The 19,460-nt window shown below is 35.1% G+C and overlaps 2 protein-coding genes across 2 annotated transcripts; both read left to right on the top strand.

Annotated features, from left to right (window-relative positions):
• The first annotated feature begins 2,898 nt into the window (after window positions 1–2,898).
• LOC115444032 (glutarate-semialdehyde dehydrogenase) lies at window positions 2,899–5,192 on the top strand. Its single transcript, XM_030169651.2, is given in 5 exon segments — window positions 2,899–3,251; window positions 3,253–3,550; window positions 3,552–3,968; window positions 3,970–4,625; window positions 4,627–5,192. Coding segments are annotated over 5 exon segments (1,521 nt in total). The 5' UTR covers window positions 2,899–3,174; the 3' UTR covers window positions 4,700–5,192.
• Window positions 5,193–6,836: 1,644 nt separating this feature from the next.
• Window positions 6,837–19,450, top strand: LOC119188421 (protein unc-13 homolog 4B-like; the record flags this gene model as incomplete). Its single annotated transcript, XM_037445951.1, is given in 13 exon segments — window positions 6,837–7,166; window positions 12,183–12,529; window positions 13,557–13,607; window positions 13,736–13,910; window positions 14,249–14,428; window positions 16,807–17,008; window positions 17,143–17,236; window positions 17,238–17,567; window positions 17,729–17,986; window positions 18,231–18,522; window positions 18,699–18,931; window positions 19,094–19,184; window positions 19,376–19,450. Coding segments are annotated over 13 exon segments (2,643 nt in total), but the record flags the coding sequence as incomplete, so codon positions are not given.
• Window positions 19,451–19,460: the final 10 nt, after the last annotated feature.

The following is a 19,460-nucleotide window of genomic DNA, read 5'->3' as shown; positions in this document are numbered from 1 at the left end:
ATATCCACATGTGACGTCATCGGGAATTACGACGCGTGCGAAAAAAGAGATGAAGCGATATCCCCACATCGCGCCCACTTCTGCACATTACAATATTTTAAATATGAATTACTCGCTCATTTTTAACCAATTGTTATGCATTTTCGCAGGAGTGCTTCTTTTCGTATTATTAACCATTACATATAGAATAATGTACAAAATCAAGTATAGGCCGGTCCCCTATTTTGTAAAATTGTTTATTAAAATCTCACAAAAATGGCTTTTGTGAGATAACTGACTTTTAAATTACGAATAAATATAAAGATTTAAAGATCGTAACCTCATTTCGGAGACCGGCATTTACTTATATTATTGTGTAAAAAGTAACATTTAAAGTAGTTAATTAACACATCATAGTATTTTGCGGTGAATACATAAAAATAATATAGTAATAACTTTGAAATTGTTATATTATATACTAGTGTGAAGTTATTATGTCCATTGGAGTGGTTGCCAAAATAAATATGAAATTTAATTTAGAATGCAGAATAATGGTGGCAACATATATAGAATTAATAAAACTTATCTAGAAGGAGAAATTTTTTATCAAGAAAAAAGTGTTTTTTATGTACAAGCACATAAAAAACACTTTTTCAAAGGCAAAGTGACTCCACTGTATCTGGTGAAGAAATCTGAGTGCAAGGAAGTCCACATAGATTATTGATTGACGAGAGATGACGACGTTCTCTAATTGACACGATTATGTTGGCCTGTTCGAAACCGGATGTAAATTATACACAGGCTGATCCTGGTACGCGGCATAATTTGCACAACTATAGTACGCAGTGTTGTGTACCTCGCACGGTGGTCGCTCTTTGTATAGATATGAAAATCCTACCATTAACAAGTATCTATATAAAACAACAAAAGTGTTAAGTATGTGACAGATGCCTCAGAATTGCGATTGTTGTTAAGATATTTTTGTTTATGTTCTTATACATTTAGGTAGGCTGTAAAATTGAGTAAGTGCCTGGGTGCTTTTGGCAGTTTAAAAAAATAATTTTATGCGATGTTATACCACCCCTGAATGATGAGCTTACCTTGTATAGTGTTTTCATGCTTGAGAAAGCGGGTGGGCTAATGGTTGTGACTATTAAATATGGTTTTAACCCTGATTCACCATAGGATCTCGGCAGCCAATTCCCAGGACCCCGTAAAAAAAATTTATGAGCAATCTTTATTTAACTACTACTGCTTTTACTACCGCCTACTAATTATACGGCCTTGCTTGAAGGAAGTGAAACATTAACTTATTATTCAGCTCTCTATAGTGGGTATTAGCGGTGGGGTGGATATTTTTTTAGTTGTGTGTGCATGAACGGTGACCTGGGATATACTTAGCTATCAAGCGGCGTGACTGCTATCTAGTACTGCTATTACTATTTACTTTGCTACTCTTTCGGGAGTAGAGAATGACAGGAAGTGTCAGGTCATAAGAATTTTTATGCAACTACTCTTATTTACCCATCGTGTGTCCACGTTATTTATCCACCCTAAACATTATTAACATTTATTTGTAGAATAAAGTATCCAGATTAAGTTACCCTCAATTACGCCTTTTCTATCGTCTAACTTAAGGTTGGAAAAAGCTTAGTTCCTGCTCTAGAAAAGTACTTATTTACTGACTTTTTAACTTATTCATTAAATCTTGATTTATTGGATTGGTGCATAATATTATACCTGTTGTGAGTACATAACAGACATATTATGCACTTTTGCATTTAAGTTTTATTTATATGAGAAATGTGATATAGATGCCCCAAGGAGTAGACATGTGATTACTCTCAACACATACGCATAGACAAGTGTAACGCCATCATCGAAATGTAAATGCCATATTAGGCATAGAGCTACATACAACTACAACTACACGATACATTAGATGTGTTCGCTGTTGCGTTCAAGAGGCGACAATTTCATAAATGTCGAATACGGTTTAAGGTGCATCCACACCGCAGTAACTTTCTGTGGAGCAACGTTTCCAAGTGTTTGGTACTCAGCAACATCTGATATCAAAATGTTATTAATTATTGTTAGTATATGTTGCCGTGTTAGTATATACATAAAGTAATGTTACATATCTTTTGAAAAACAAAAAACATTGTTATCGATTGCCGTTGCCTGTAGAAGTTTGAAACCAGATGCCATACGACTTGCTTGGTGCTGAACGTCACTCTTCGATTTTGTTAATTTCTGTTATTGGCAGTGTGGACGCTAAGAGTAACATCCTTTATATCATGCACTGTAGTTTTTTTCAGTGATTTTAAACACTAGAGTTTCTTGTCCGTTTTTCTCTGGTGGTAACTGCGGCGTGGTTGCTTCTTTATAGAACGCGAAGATTTTATATGTAGTTCGTAATTTTTTTTTTGTAAGTTAAATATATATTTTCGTGTTTAAAAACATTATAAGAAATGTGTTAAATGTTGTACATCATGTTATTTATTTCATTATAAGTACTATAGTTTATAGAAATTGAGCGGCATTTCTCTCTAGCTAAAAGTACCTATAAACGCCCGATTTAATGGTGGATAGACGCCCGTAAAACTACAAATACAATTATATTTTTGATTGACCATAATTTATGATTAATTTACAATATGGTCAGTATGACCATATTGTAAATTTTATCAAACCAAAAAAATCAAATCAGTTGGTAACCAACAATTTTAGTTAAACAATTAAATAAGGAATATTTGTTATAGCAGGATATTTATATCGGATAGAGTGTTCACGCGGGCGAAGTCGCCAGTAAAACTTAGTTAATAATATTTTATTATAATATAAAATGTCTTGATAAACTACAATGGAAATGAAGAAAAGATATTGTGTGAAATGAAACGTTAAGTGTTATCTACGTAAACGTCAATGTCAAAAGACAAAAACGTCAATATACGGACTAGGTAGCCGGCCGTAAATTATTTTTGTCCAATTATTATAAATGAACTACTGTTATCTACTACAGTAAATAAAACATAATATTTAATTTCAACAAAGTTTCTGCACGTCAATTGAAGCGACGTGTTTAACTGTTATCTCAGCAATAAATAACTGTGATATAACGTGATCAATTCCATTGCGTCAACCGCTTGCCGTTGTAGAGCATACATTACAGCGGATACGGATTGTTCCATTAATATGGATTTATTGCGTACAAGTATATCAAAAAATTACAAATTATACATCACCCAATGTAGGCGCATGCATTTGTTGAAAACAAGCTTACATCAATGGACAATGGGTGCAATCGCAGAGTAAAGTACTGTTTCCGGTGACCAACCCGGCTAACGATAGTGTAATAACAGAAATCCCGGATATGGACGCTCACGATACTAAGCATGCAGTACAGGTCGCTGCTAATACTTTTCAGACATGGAGAGACACAACAGCCAAAGAACGATCTCGCATTTTAAGAAAATGGTTCGATTTGTGTGAGAAGAATTCTGAAGACTTGGCCCAAGTAATAACAGCCGAGTCTGGAAAGCCTTTATCTGAGTCCAGGGGTGACGTGGCTTTATGGCAATTTTTCCTTGAGGTGGTTTGCTGATACAGCCAGACACATCAATGGAGAAATTATCCCGAGTCCTTGGCCTAACAAACAAATATTATTGACGAGGCAGCCTCTTGGAGTTGTGTCTGTTATTACTCCATGGAACTTCCCTTTCGCTATGATTACGAGGAAAGTTGGTGCCCTCATGGCTGCAGGATGCACTTGTGTTATTAAACCATCTGAAGATACCCCACTGTCTGCTCTAGCTGCAGCTGAATTGGCTCATCAGGCTGGAGTGCCCAAAGGTGTGATTAACGTGGTTACTGCCAGTAGGAAGAATGCCCCAGCTGTTGGCCAAGTTATGTGTGAAGACCACAGCGTTGGTTGTATATCATTCACTGGCTCAACACATGTTGGTAAAATATTGCACGGACTTTGCAGCTAAGGGTGTTAAGAGAGTTGCATTAGAATTAGGTGGCAATGCACCATTTATTGTTTTTGCGAGTGCTGACATTGAACATGCTGTAGATCAAGCCATGTTGGCAAAATTCAGAAACAACGGTCAGGCCTGCATTGGAGCCAATAGGTTCCTTATACATGAGGATGTGTATGATAAATTTGTAAAAGAATTTAAGGCAAGAATTGGCAGTAAATGTATTCTAGACCTGGGCAACAAAGGAGGGAGTGACTTGTGGCCCTCTTTATGTCAACTCTGGAACAAAGCCAAGAAGGTTTCTGGTCTTGTGGATGATGCTGTATCTAAAGGTGCAAAAGTTCTTGCAGGTGGCAAGTTTGCCACTGAACTTGGCAACAAATTTTATGAGTCTACTCTCCTTATAAATGTGAAACCCGATATGAACATATTCACAGAGGAGATATTTGGGCCTGTTGCAACTTGTCTAAAATTTAAAAATGAAGCTGAGGCTTTGAAGATTGCCAATAGCACCAGAAGTGGCCTAGCTTCTTATGTTCTTACCAAAGACTTGGGCCAGGCTTTTAGGATGTCACAAAAACTCGAGTTTGGAATGGTGGCAATAAATGATGGAATATTATCAGCTGCAGAGCCTGCATTTGGTGGTATTAAGGAGTCTGGTATAGGCAGAGGGCAGTTTACATGGGGTTGAAGAATATACTGACATAAAATACACTTTGATGTCTGGTTTAGATAAATAAGAAGCTGTATTGTCTATGAGGCTATGGTTTCTTTTATGAGGCATCTTTTAATTGTTACCAAATGTTATCTATAACAATAAGTCTAAATATGTTTTGTTTTATATGTTATTTAATAAATAAGTTGCATTTTATATGTTACCTTCAAATATTATAACTTTTTCAATTTAGGATAATTATTGCAAAACAAACATAGTAGGAATATACATTGATTGTGGCTATTTTATATTTATCTTTGTAATATATTAGAATAACTGTATCTTGTCAAATCATTCCAGTCTTCCAGTGAATTGTGATTATAGAGTTAAATATTACTTAGAACATTTGTAAAATAGGTATTACAATTACGATAATGTGTAATAATCAACTTATCTTGCCATAATAGATGGTTTGTGCAATAATTTATATTTATCACAACTAAATTGTGAATTTGTGTTACAAAAGCTTGTAATTGTTATATCCACATGAAGAGGCAATACTGAAACCCTAAGACAGACCATTGTATTTTATTTACTCTAATGTATACTTTTTTTAATATCAGCCCTGTATTATATACTGTCCCATTGTTGGGCACAGGCCTCCTCTTCCACTGAGAGGGATTAGGCCTTAGTTCACCATGCTGGCCTAGTGCGGATTGGTAGACTTCACACACCCGTGTTTACAGGTTTCCTCACGATGTTTTCCTTCATCATTAAAGCAAGCGATAATTCACAAAGAATACACACATGATTTTTAGAAAAGTCAGAGGTGTGTGCCTTTTGGATTTGAACCTGCGGACATTCGTCTTGGCAGTCCGTTCCACAACCAACTAGGCTATCGCTGCTTTATAATGTATACTTTACTCTGTTGCAACTAGTCATTTTAGAAATTCTGCTGATCATTAAGATATTGATTTGGTCCTTTAAACACAATCCTTGTTAGATTGGTAGTATGTGTTTTGATGTTCTTTTCAAAATGTAGTCTATAATATTATATGTATAACTGACATTTTGAGTGTAATTATTACTAAATAGCCATTGCACTCGAGCAGCTGCTGGAAAGATTGCTGCAATTAGAAATTTCAAACCTCTGTTATTTATTGTATTTTGTTTAAAAAATGTAACAAGTATATGAAAAGGTTCATGAACTTACATTTGCTTGGAGTTCCTATATTCTTCTAACTATCTGTGCCATTGTCATGAGACACATACAATGCATAAACATGAAAGTTTGATAATGTATTCTTTAGTTTTTACAATTGACCATCTGATATCAACTTTCTGGGAGATCCAATGTCCTAAATTGTATATAAAAACTCAAAACTTATTGTCCGACATTGGAATAGAATGCAGGATGTCTCAATATATTACAACATGGAGGCACATTATATCTTCCTCTTCAGACACTCCAGTAGGAAGGTTTGATTAAATGCAAAATTGAATATTGGGTCTTTAATCTTTACTACATCTGTGCATTTTATACATCAAACACATTCTAAATAAGTGTAAAAAGCTCCCTTAGGATTGGAATTAAAAATCAAAGATAAATTTGTTGTAGGCGGTGCATGCTTCACATAGGTATTTGTTAAACACTTGTGCGATGAATATAGCGTATATTATTGAATTTATTAGTTGTATGTACACAAAATTCTATTCTAAAAAGGATATATTTATTTCTCACGAGGAGGTTCTCATAAGAAATAAGGAAATCTTTTTTTTACTTATTGTTGGAATGATAATTAAAGTGTTAACTGCAAATGTTGTCTTTTATTTATAAATAGCTACTTACCTGCTCATTTGTATGACTTACAGAAATTGTATTACACTGACAATAATATATTCAAAAATATGTAACAAAATCTGTGAGCAGTGGGGAGTCGTTATCCTTCGTAGTTAAAAACAAGTGAACTTATAGGCGGGACAATGTTTGTTAATTGACATTATTGTTTAGTATAATTTGCCGAAGCCTGTTCATCGATTTATAGTAAAACCTTAAGAATAATAATATGTTAACCTACTTTTTTATCTGATACGAATTATAAGGGTAAGCCGCTCGCCTAATGATGAGTATTATAATTGTCTATAACTATAGAAACACCATCCGCATTTGAACTACCTAAGAAGCACTGTCTGGTACTGCACTGCGCTGGTCACCTTGTCAGTTTGTTAGTCTCATAATGCCTATTATGCCTAAATACAAAATGTTTCTTTTTTACAGGATACAAGAAGTAGACGACAGTTTCTTTGAGAAGTTTGGTTCGATTTTGAAGCAGGCATCGCAAAGAGCTGCCCTAGAAGAGGCAACACCTTTAGCTCCTTTAAAAGAAGTCGAAGTGCAGGATGGCGAGCAAAGAACGGAGGCAGAACTCCAAGGAGAAATCCGTAGTGTAACCAGAGATTCCGACAGTGGAAATGAAACCTTATTGGATACTGATTCCGAACCTGATGAGCACGAAAAGATTGATCGTTATGTGGAAGCCGTTGGATGGAATGTAAGTCTTGTTTTATCATTTGCTTGCAAATTCACCATCGAGTTAAAGAGATTAAAGTTGTAAATTAAAATTGAATATCTTATCACATATGTATACCCATTTAGTTATGATATAACGAAATGCATCGACAAGTATTTAAATTTTATTTTGTTGGTTGATAATATTTAGAGTTAATATTACAATTTACAGATTCGCCGTGGGAAAATGTTGTTTTTGCTAAGTTCTTGGTAGCCTCCTTAATTTAAAACAATTAAGTAAATTATTGAAACCATTGTACGTGATTATAACAAAATCTAGTCCAAATATCAGAACCGTGCGATTTTTACAGGTTTTACTATTGCTAAGGTAGGATGGATTTATTATGTCGTTCCGATTAAAAATTGTAGTGCTTAATGGAATATTTTTACATTAAAAGTAAGATAATATGTAAGTAGGTAACTACATTCTTGGAATACGTTTAATAAAAATAAAAAAAATAAATAAAATCAATTTTGTTTATAGTTGGCCCACCATGTCCATTTCGGTATCATGTCCTACTTTTAACATGCATTTTAATAGCTATGCGGGTGTAAAAGTTTACAAACATTTCATTCATTGATGTGAATATTGATTGCATTCACACTTAAGAGCGGTGGTTCGTCGTTTGTTTCGACATCTAATTTATTTTTAGGTGAATACCAGGTTAGGTGTGTTAACTTGTTGACTGAACTAGACATTGAGGTAACTTATTTTTAGCAAATTGATTTTATTAGCGTTTGCCGCATTGTAATGCGGTGTTAACCGTCTGTTTTGTGGGCTCGATTCCAAAGGAATGTCTTAATTGTAAAGCAGCGAAGGGAAGAGATACACTCATGTACGCAGTAGGTGCGAATCTTTTTAATATTCCTGTGATACGTCTATCTAATAATAAATCAACATCGTATTGGAACAAAAGATTCCCTTGCGTGCACACCATAAATATTCATGCATATTTCATGGACTCAAGTTATGACGTTTGTTAGTTGTTTTTGATGCACGTCTGGTGAACAGCGCAGTGTGCGCCGGCGCAGCTCTCGTTTTTTATCGTGGCATGCTGCCAACTCTTTTACCTCTTCTTCAGATTATTTTGTCAACTTCCTCGCCAAGGTTGTTCTGAATGACCGCTGTTGAATGTTTCGCTTTCCAATGTTATTCCCCTTTAGCTAATATCTCTGTTCAAGGTTTTTTGATAATTAATCGCAATCTTACTATCTTATCAATATTCTAAGGGGTAAAGGTTTTGCAGTTGTTTGAATTTTAATAAAATATTCATTGGTTTTAAATTTAAATTGGGTTACGAAACATGGTATTGTAGTAGTAACTAATAATATACGCATGAGTTAAGGAAACTTCGATCAAATAATAATTTTTATGGCCTTTCGATTTCAAACCTAATATCATAATATAGATTGATGTATGTCTGAAATATTAAATTAATATGTATCGAAAAGTAGGTATGTACTAATTCTTTTAATAGTCTATGTTAAACCTAGTACTCAGACGTTCAAATAATCTAAACCAGACCGAACAGAACGTAATTGTACGCGTATGGTAATTTGTCTGATTACGTTCATGTTCTGGAATCTATCAAATGCATACGTGAATCAAACGCTTATACGTAACTATAACAGGATAAGGGGAAGTTCATATTGCAGCTATCTGCCAATGCAACGGTTCATTAATTTGTGCTAATTTCGACTTAATTATTAAATCGGGCGTAGTAAAGTCCCTGAATTTACTTCAGTCTTTTCACTTGCAAAGAATATAGGTTACTGACCTAACAGTAGTCCTGAAAAATCCCCGTTGCATCATTGTCAATTTTATTTCTGTAACTGTGATACTTATAATTTGATTTAATTGTCTGCGTGATAGGATCAATTAGAAGAACAAGTTATTTAATGCTCATAAAGACACAAATATATTGACCTCGCCTCCTTTCTTCTTTTGGTCCTCGATATTCTTTCACTTTCATATAAGTACCTGTTTTACGAATTTATATAAGACTTCTTGAGAATTGTTTGCATTTTATGCATGCGACGTGGAAACTAGAAAAAAATACATAATTGAATTATTTCCTTATTAAACCATCTCAATGGATGTAATATTTTACTGCTCATGCAATGCTCATACTCATATTGATTTTATTTGTAAAAAAAATATATTTTCATATGTTGATATTTCATATACTTATTACCTATGTTACTAGATTCGTTCGCGTATAAAAGTGTCTCGGGATACAAGTCTCGGGATAAAATGGAGCTTATATTTTAAGTAAGACCTCTAGCAATATATCTGTGCAAAATGAATTCAATTCTATGCAGTATTTCTTGCGTGATGTATGTACAAAAATCAAACAGAAAAGAATGAAAACTGTTGTTTGGCTTCTATTGCTCGGATAATGACCCCCATATTATTTTTTCTTAAATATGTATCTGCCTGTTAAAATTTGTTAAATATTCATTATTATAATATGCCGTTTTGTAATCATCAAAAAACCAGACTAGCTCGGCTCCAAACATTGGTCATCAAGTGCTTTTATCGCCGTATCTGATATTAATGGTTCTTAACGAAGCTAAGTACTTAACTCCTTTAGTGCTTGTACCAGATGCCATTACATGGATATCATTCTTATCGTTACAAAGTGCTTATTGAAGTATGTTCGCGTAAATTACCTTTAATGTAAAACAGTAGTTTCCGTTCTAGGATAATGTAAACGTACGTGGTTTATAAAGTAAATAAATCGTTTCAAACGCTTGTTGCTCAGTAGACTGACGAACGGGGAACCTTGGATGTAACTATACAGTATACACGTTTCGAAACACTACTTAAATTTACAATAAACATCATCTGAGTAAGAGTTAAATGTGAGACGTGCTCCGTTGGAAGGAAAACTAAAGAAATAAGGAAATTGAATAGCTGTTGTACGAACGTTGATCAGAAAGTGCTATATTATGAATTATATTACCATGCCTCTGGTTAGTATAATAGAATGCATAATTCAGCCGATTTTGTAGTCTGCTTACTGCACAGTGCACTGCAAACATATTTACAGTATGAGCTTATGTAAAAGGTAGTAGGCGGTACTAAATACTGCATTGAAACATTTCTGCACAGTCTGACATAATTTACTATCATTATATTGTATCAATAAAACTTTTCATAATGTACTGTTATTCATTTAATATTTAGTAATTGAACAGGGCCATAAATCAAAATTGTCCATTAGCAAATACATTACCAGTGACTAATAGTTTATCCTCTTGTAAAATATTGGTTTAACCACAGGGGGGATGAACCGTAGCAATTACGAAACATTGGATTATTTTTAAAGTTCTGCTTGTAAAATGATTATTTAATCATAAGTTAAAAAGCTGTCGTCGCAGGAAGTCACTCTAAAAATGTTGTTCCAGTCCGACCGTCTGTGGTGTTTTAAAATATTTTGGATAATTCTTTTTTTTTATTATTTAGCTGAGATCGCATTAGTCTTCGTTGGCGGCGCTTTGCAAAAATAGATTTTGGCGGCAGTGCGGGTTGAATCTCGAGTCCCGGCCGAACTTCGCCAGTGCATTGCCAGCTCTCCCCACATTCATTCTGTTTGGTGGATTCTCCACCATGAATAATTTCCGTGCGTGTGGAAGTTTGCGTGTTTAGTTGCGCGAGAGTGAAAATGTGTTATGGGTTATGTTTTCTTGGCAAAGGAATTGTGTGTAGTACGCAAGTGTCTCTAGTCGCTGTGTTGTGACATAACAAAATGAGTAATACGGGAACCCTTCGCACCAGGTTCAGGGGCGTGAAGAAAGAGTTACTGGAGAGACAGACCAGCCTCATGATACAGTCTATGACCGTGTGTACTGTTGGTTTGTTATTTTTTTTTGTGATAATGTTTATTCAATTACGCGTGTTCATAATTTTATATTTTTATAAAATCTTTAATTGGATAAATTATAACTTTAACTATCAATCGTGCCAAAATTGCCTGTAGTGTTTGTATATTTTTAAAGTTAAATTAAGGAATGATATAATAGTAATTCTTGTTAGTTGAACTCACACTTTGAAAGGGATCCGTGGGCGTAATTTTTGTATGTTATAAACATGACAAATATATTAATTGGGAAGACTTTAGGAATGATCGGATGAAATAATATATTTTACACGAGTGGATTAGGGTATGAAATACACAAGAACATTCATGATGCAAATTAAATTTGGCATTTTCGCAATCAAATATGTCAAAATAGTTTAATTGGTGGGAGATCTCTACGATCTTAATCGTGGAATATAGATTCTATTCGGCGATGAATAATTCATTGCCGAATGGAACAGTTCTAAGGCAATTTTTCACCTTTTAAACAAATACAATAGTAGATAGATCGTGAGCAAGCACGCGACTAATCAAAACCATGTCCAGGCGATCAGATCGATATGGTTCCCACGGCGGCGCACTAACCCCACCACATTGTAAGGGTAGGTGCAAACATACTCACCTAGTTTATGAAACGTCGTTCGAAGTTAGTCGCGTTTTCGTTTTGGTTCCGGTGGTGTTCGACACCCCATACTTTGATGACATGATTCATTCAGTTGGTCTTGTAACAGCACTGCAGTAGTTGTCGTGTTCTTTTATTTGGTTATTGGTTTATGAAATTGCGATATTATTATGATTCATCAGTACGTAATTTTAAAAAAATATGTTAAAATAGCATTTATTATTACAGTTTCTCTATAAGTTTTGATAAATTATTCCATACATAACTATTATTAAGAACGTGGAGGAAGTGATACAATATGTTTTTTGCATAATCATTTGTTTATATTATTATTTGTCGATCTTATTTCCTGGCAAATGATTTTATGCATATTAATGTCATTTGATCGTCATCATTTTCCATTCCTGATAAAATAACTATGGTTATATAATTTAATGAATGTTATGTTGCATTACTAGAATAATTGCTTGATGTTATTTTCCTTGTTTTATTAATGAATGGAGGGGTTTTTCAGATCGATGAGCTTTACTTGGAAATTCTTTATGAAATTCTGCACAATGTGGGGGGATGTGACGTGAAGTGCGACGTGGAACAGGATGCGATGCTGTCCTACGTTCAAGAGGCATTTAAAATATCCAACGACAAGCACACAGAACTGTTCACGATGGCTGAGGCCAAGGAACCACCAGAGCTGATGTTGAATGTAGAGATTGTGGAAGCCAGAGATCTTGTGCCCAAAGATCCTACGGGGCTGAGTGATCCATTCGTTACCATTTATCTGATGTCGAATTCGGCTCATCGTTACAACACGTCTGTGAAATCTGGCACACTGAATCCGGTCTGGGAGGAGCATTTTTCATTGTAAGTATTATTAACTTAAGTGTTTTAAGGTATTTAATGGTGTTCTAATAATTGAGTGTAAATAAGATACATCGTGAGTTTGCTTGATAAAAATAGTCACAGTCAAAGTAATAAGTAGGTTGTAGCCAGTGAAAGGCTGGTAGGTTAGCTAGGCTAGGGCTCATGTCCTCGCCGGTGAGGATCGCGACGCGTTACCCTTCTATTTCCCCCTACTTGCCAGCCCGAGCTGATTACTTCGGTTTGTACCTTGTCTTTTGTATAAACTTTATCCCTAATTTAAAATGTTCATAGTTATATAAGTAATTTTAATAGTTGTTTAGAAATAATAATTATTCTTATTCTTTGTTTTGACGTATCATAAGTGCAACTTTGTTCGCCTACGTGATAAATAAAGTATTTATTTTATTTTTATTTTTATTTTGTATTAATTAGGGAGCAGCGAAGAATTCCAAAACCGTACGTAAATTGAAATATGTAGCATTTCTAGATAAAGAGGAAATGGAAGCACCAAAAAGTCTGAATAAGTAGGGTTAAATGGACGTGTTCTTTGAAATCTAGCTTGTTTTATTTATTTACATTTTTCACGTGACCTACTAAGATTTTGTTTAGCACACCACAGGTTGTTCGCACGTGACGGAAGCAAACAAAAAAATGAGGTATGCGGGTCAGTGACCGCCGCACTTGCTCAGCGAAAATAAAAACATAATTAAGTGTGTCGGTAAAATTATAAATGGTTATAGTTTTATGTTTCTTGTTGCTTTTGGTGGGTAATGTAGAACATTTCGAAGATTTAAAGCGGTTGGAAATGCTACGTTTTTTTGTATCAGAGCACAGTGTGACCAAGCCTACAAAAAATTTGTTAAAAACGAAAGTAGTAAAGTAATAAACAAAACTTAAAGACAGCCTTCATATGTAGGTACTGTTACATTTTATAATATTTACACTTGAAAGTGCTAGCAAATCGGTTCTGACGCGTCAAACGTTAGTGTGAAACATCAAAACTTATCTCAAATGTTTTTTATTTCAGGCCCATGCCAGGAAATTTCCAAGAAGATTCAATAATTTTTTGGAAAGTATGGTAAGTCGAGATCATAATTGACGGTGGAATCCGGACGGACATATTATATAGGTCTTCTGCTCATTTAAAACAATTGAGCAGTTTTTATCAATTTGCATAAGTTGTATCATATGGTTTGATTCATAATGCACAAATTTTTCCAGGGATTTTGATCCAGCGGAAACGGTGAAAGAAAAAATGACGAAGATAATGGACGTAAAAGGTGTTAAAGGTTTTAGGAAATTAATGAAGGAGATCGTCATCACAGCTTCAACTGGAAAGCATGACAATGAGCTCATCGGTACCACGAATATTCTAATCAAGGTGAGTCGTTACCGCCCTGTCTTCACCTTCGTTGCTTGAAATAAACCATATTTACCTCTTAACCGACAACTAAAGATCGCTTCTCGCCTTTAACTCCGTAAAGTCTGACGTGAATTGGAATGTAGTGCAGGAAAGAAAAAATAAATGTCGTTTACGTTTTTAGTTTCGATATTTAAACATAATATATAAAAATATATTGCCTGGATCACACGTAAAAGAAAGATAAAGCAAATTTACGGCATAGAGTCCCGTATTTACGATCAACAAAAACTATAGATATATTATTCTTCACAGTCGCCTAGTAAACCTATCTATTTACCTACCATTGTATATTTCAGTCAATCCCAGCAAGCGGGTTGAACACTTGGTACAGTTTGAACAAGAAAAGTAAGCTTCGCAAGCAGGGCGTGATCAAAACACGGCTTAGTTTCTCATCCCAGAAGAACAACCAGGTGGCAGCACAGGAACACAGGCATTTACTAAGGATACTATTGCTGCATGAACTTGAAAACTCTAAGGTAATCTTGTTTATGTACTAAATACTTAATATGTAGCTATTACAAGATCCAAGAAAGGAATTAATTATATTAAGGAACCTTTTTCACAAGCGCAGTATTCGTCTTAATTTAGTTTTTTCATAACCCGACTATACTTATTACACATTGATATTTTCAATCCATAAATGATGTGTTACGAATTTATGGCATAGTATTATATAATTTATAGTATTATATTCTATAACGAGCAGCTTATAATAATGGACTCATGAGAAACCTCTTAAAATAGAAGATTGACGAGACAGGTGACGGAAAGAAATATAATCCTAGCATTCCATGAACGACTTAAAATAACAATGAGTTCATTTTCATTCACATTCGTTACAATAAGAACCAAGCTTTTAGTGTTACCAATAGTTTTATTTAGACACGCCTTAGACACGTATCATAGGCATTAAAAGTTAAAATATGTTAGCCATGACAAGTGATTCAGCTAATTGGAAGTTTATTAATAGTCATGATGATTTATTGCATACGGCATATTTTACAATGATTTTATTTAATTACGAGCTTTTGCTCGCGGCTCCGCCCGCGTTATAAAGTTTTTCAGGCTAAAGTCTTCCGTTATAAAATAGTAGTTTCCGGGAGCCTATGTTCTTCCCAGGGTCTCAAACTGTCTCCATACCAAATTTCATCTTAATACGTTAGGTAGTTTTTGAGTTTAACACGTTAAGGCAGACAGATGCAGCTGGGGACTTTGTTATATTATTTAGAACTTTTAAGTGAAACAATCCCGTCATACATCATTGTTGCATAACTTTAACCGTTTACGCAGCGCAGGCAACGGAAGCTCTCAAAACTCATAATTTTCCCCGTTTTTGCAACATGTTTCATTACTGCTCCGCTCCTATTGGTTATAGCATGATGATATATAGCCTATAGCACTCCAGGAACAAAGGGCTATCCAACACAAAAAGATTTTTTCAGTTCAAACCGGTAGTTCCTGAGATTAGCCATTACTGCTCCGCTCCTATTGGTCATAGCGTGATGATATATAGCTTATAGCGGTCCACAAATAAAGGGCTATCCAACACAAAACGATTTTTCAGTTGAAACCGGTAGTTCCTGAGATTAGCCATTACTGCTCCGCTCCTATTGGTCATAGCGTGATGATATATAACTTTGAGCACTCCACAAAGGACTATTCAACACAAAAATATTTTTTCAGTTCGAATCGGTAGTTCCTGAGATTAGCCATTACTGCTCCGCTCCTATTGAATATAGCGTATATGATATATAGCCTATAGCTCTCCACGAACAAAGAGCTATCCAACGCAAAAAGAATTTTTCAGTTTGGACCGGTAGTTCCTGAGATTAACCATTACTGCCCCGCTCCTATTGGGTATAGCGTGATGATATATAGCCAATAGCACTCCACGAATAAAGGGCTATCCAACGCAAAAAGAATTTTTCAGTTTGGACCGGTAGTTCCTGAGATTAGCCATTACTGCCCCGCTCCTATTGGGTATAGCGTGATGATATATAGCCTATAGCACTCCACGAATAAAGGGCTATCCAAAGCAAAAAGAATTTTTCAGTTTGGACCGGTAGTTCCTGAGATTAGCGCGTTCAAACAAACAAACAAACTCTTCAGCTTTATATAATAGTATAGATAAAAATAGCCTCGTTCTTTAGGTTCAAGCTTACTATTCAAATTTCATCAAAATCGGTTTAATGGGTTAGGTTTAACGGATAGGTAGAGTTATAGCTAGAGTTCGTATTGTAATATTTTTATAGATTTTTCAACAAGTTGCTATAAATCATGTCCATAGATTATGATTAGTTATGACCTACCTTTATTCTAATTTGATCTCTTTTCAAATTTTTATTTCCGTCATGAAATGTTTTATGAACTGCCAGTGATATTGAAAACAAACATAAAGACCAATAGTAATAAACTAGAAACAGGCGAGCTTTCATCATCATATTATGATGCTAACCTACATATATCACTGGTACAGTAAAGAGTTTTGTTGAATGTGAAACATTTCCATACTGATATATTTTTATAGTACCTACCTAGGAGTCTTAATGCGTACGGTTTTATTTGTGAAAATATATTTGTACCTAGTCGTGTGGTTGATGACATTTAGAGAATAAATGAATTAAAAATATTTTTAGTGCTTTCTTACATTTTCACCTCACTCTAAAAGTCGTTAAATAAATTAATTGTAAGAATTAAGTTCGTAGTGCATTTTTCGAAATTTATTTAATATTTTAATTTGTCTGCCAAATATAAAGTTTACAAAATTAAATTAATTTCTTAATATTCTCTTGTTACCCTCGGGTAAGAATAGGACTGGTCATATTTTGGCTGTAATGGTGACTTTTGTCTGTAGGTTGCGCATTACTGGTGGAACGGTAACTTCAGTGGCCCTGCAGAGGCGATTCTGACGCAGCATATCGCTCAGAGCGGGCTTACGCCACTGGACAGTTGTTTGGTGCAGTGGTCTGTGTACTGCGCAGTCACCGTCGACCATCCTCTCAGCTTCACCCTCTTCAACGAGTTGCTTGACAAAATCACAAAACCTTTGCAATCTGGTGAGTAGTTGTACCTTGTAGTGATTCTATCATTTTATTTCTTATTTTGCTACATGACAATATATTATCACTCTGGTCGTAATATTATTGTGATATATTTAAATTATATTTGAATTATATTTTTTGTTTTTAAGGTCTCGTCTCTGAAGAGGATGTTAAGCTATTCTGGGACGGCGCTAAAAAACTCCTTCCAATGTGCTACAGCCACATCCGAAAACTGAGGAAAAACCGCCGGGGACAAAAACGTTATGAAGACCTTAAGAGAAGTACTTAAGATCCTATACAAATTGTCAGTTTTGGACGTACCGGAGACAGTGAACTTGTTCCCAGAAAACTTGTATGGATGGTTAAGGCACGATGGATCAACGTTGAATGTATACGAAGTATTAAATCAGGCGGTTATCCAAGGTGCATCAGATTGGTTTGTCCACATATTGGATAATAACGAGTGTAAGGACAACACGGAAGAGGCAAGGCTTCAGCATTTAATAAGGGTTATACAGTTGGTGCGCTCCGATTTGCAAAGGGCTGTCGAGTTCTACGACAGAGTTTTTATTGAGTAAGTATTTCAGAATAATTTTAACGTGACATTACCTCACACCTGCATTTTTCGAAGACAGGCAGAACTGTAACTAGTGTAGTAACCACAAAAATTTCTTCACTAATGTCACAAAGCAATGGCGTTTTGATGAGTGTTGTCATACTTACATTTCTTTCCAGAATAATGAACTTCCCCTACACGAAAGCATTGTATGGTTTATATGAAAGCAAAATTGCATCTTTAGTGGAACCAGACGTGATAGAAGTGTGTAAGAGTCTGAAAAGGTTGCAATACAACGAAGGTTCGACTAATAGTGTGCATTTAGCCGGCGGTATCAATGGGCAGACCGGGCTTGGGGCACCGCAAGTGTCCAACGAACCCTTGGCGATGGGCACAACATTATTCGAACTGTATTTAGCGTTGCAGAGGTTTTTGATGTGAGTATCGAATGTTATTTGATAAACTTTATTGTAAAGACTAGGCAGTGATCGTGACTTAACGTGAGCTGACTTTGTTGTAAAGTAATGGATTGCGAACTCGCGCTATTATGTTTCTTAATGTTAATTATATCGATTATTATATCATTCTCTATTCCATGTATGTTTTAATTACAAAAACAATATGACTTAACCACTTACCTATTTTATTTCAATGATGTAATTTTAAATTAACATTTCTCAGGTTAGGGCAAGGTTTAAATGAGACTGAATGGAGTTCCTACGCGATATCGAAGTTCCACTCATGGTTCTTCGGCGGCGTGGCGCAGTGGCTCGACATCGCCGCCTACAAAGCCCTTGTGCGCATTGAAAAGGCCGTAGATCTAGACAATCTAGTGCCAGTTGACACTAACGTGAAGTATAGTAGCTCTGGTGTCGACACTTTGGCGATATTCTACCAAATTAAAATATTCTGGCAGCAGTTAGCGTGGCCTGATGTCGAAGGGTGCTACACTTTCGTGGCTAAAATTATTGATGTAAGTATTTTTGAAGAGTTGTTTTAATTTAGTATTTAGCCTAATTCAAGGTTCAATGTATAAAAGTTATTTTCCATGTGAAATTTTTATAATGTCAAAGAAATAACTTACTATATCTTACATCTATAAGGTAAAATGTAACAAAGTAAATCTATTAAAAGCAATATCATTTGCAGGACATCTGCCGGTGCTGCGTGTTCTATTCAGATAAGATGGCGAATCGCGTCGACAGCGTTGGAACGGTAAGCAATGTGTTTGAAGAACGGTTTGAAGTGACCAACGAGTGGTGTGTGGCGATCAACAATATCGATTACGTGCGGCAAAGCTTAGAGCCTTTTGTGGAAGAACTCGGAATGGAAGAGATCATACAGAAAATGTGTGAGGCCAGATCACCGATTGAGGCGCAGAGGTAATAGCTGTTTGAAATTCGAACACTTTTTTTTGTCGTATTCTTATTTTATAGTTTTTATTAACTCTCTGTTTATTATAAACTGACCTTTTGCAGATTTTTACAAGTGTTTTTACTTATGTGCAATTTTTTTTCTTTAGACAAATATTTTTTTTGTTACAGATGTAAGGAAACATTACAGAATGTAATCGCCAATGCAATTGATACTGTCAAGAATAAAATCGTAGACTTGTTAGAAATTATGATTAAAAAGGTAAGCGTTTTCTTAAATTGCAGAATTTAAAATGTGGGCTTAACCAATATTTTTTAATTTAAATAAATATATTTTAATAGAATAGCTATAAATTGTAATATGTATTTTCTGAAACGTTGACACCTATTTTATTTTATTTTTTGATATCCGTTGTTAAAGCTGCATGTAAAATATATTACCAAAAATTACAGATGATGCCGTCGATAACCCGTTTCTTAGTAGAGGGCGCTGAGTTACTCCACCAGGACTGTTCGAGTATGGACCGCGTCATGCGCA

This window comes from Manduca sexta, unplaced genomic scaffold (genome assembly GCF_014839805.1).
Source record: "Manduca sexta isolate Smith_Timp_Sample1 unplaced genomic scaffold, JHU_Msex_v1.0 HiC_scaffold_238, whole genome shotgun sequence".
Classification (NCBI taxonomy): domain Eukaryota; kingdom Metazoa; phylum Arthropoda; class Insecta; order Lepidoptera; family Sphingidae; genus Manduca; species Manduca sexta.
The sequence above is the reverse complement of the archived record's forward strand: the minus strand, read 5'-3'. Positions and strand labels throughout refer to the sequence as shown.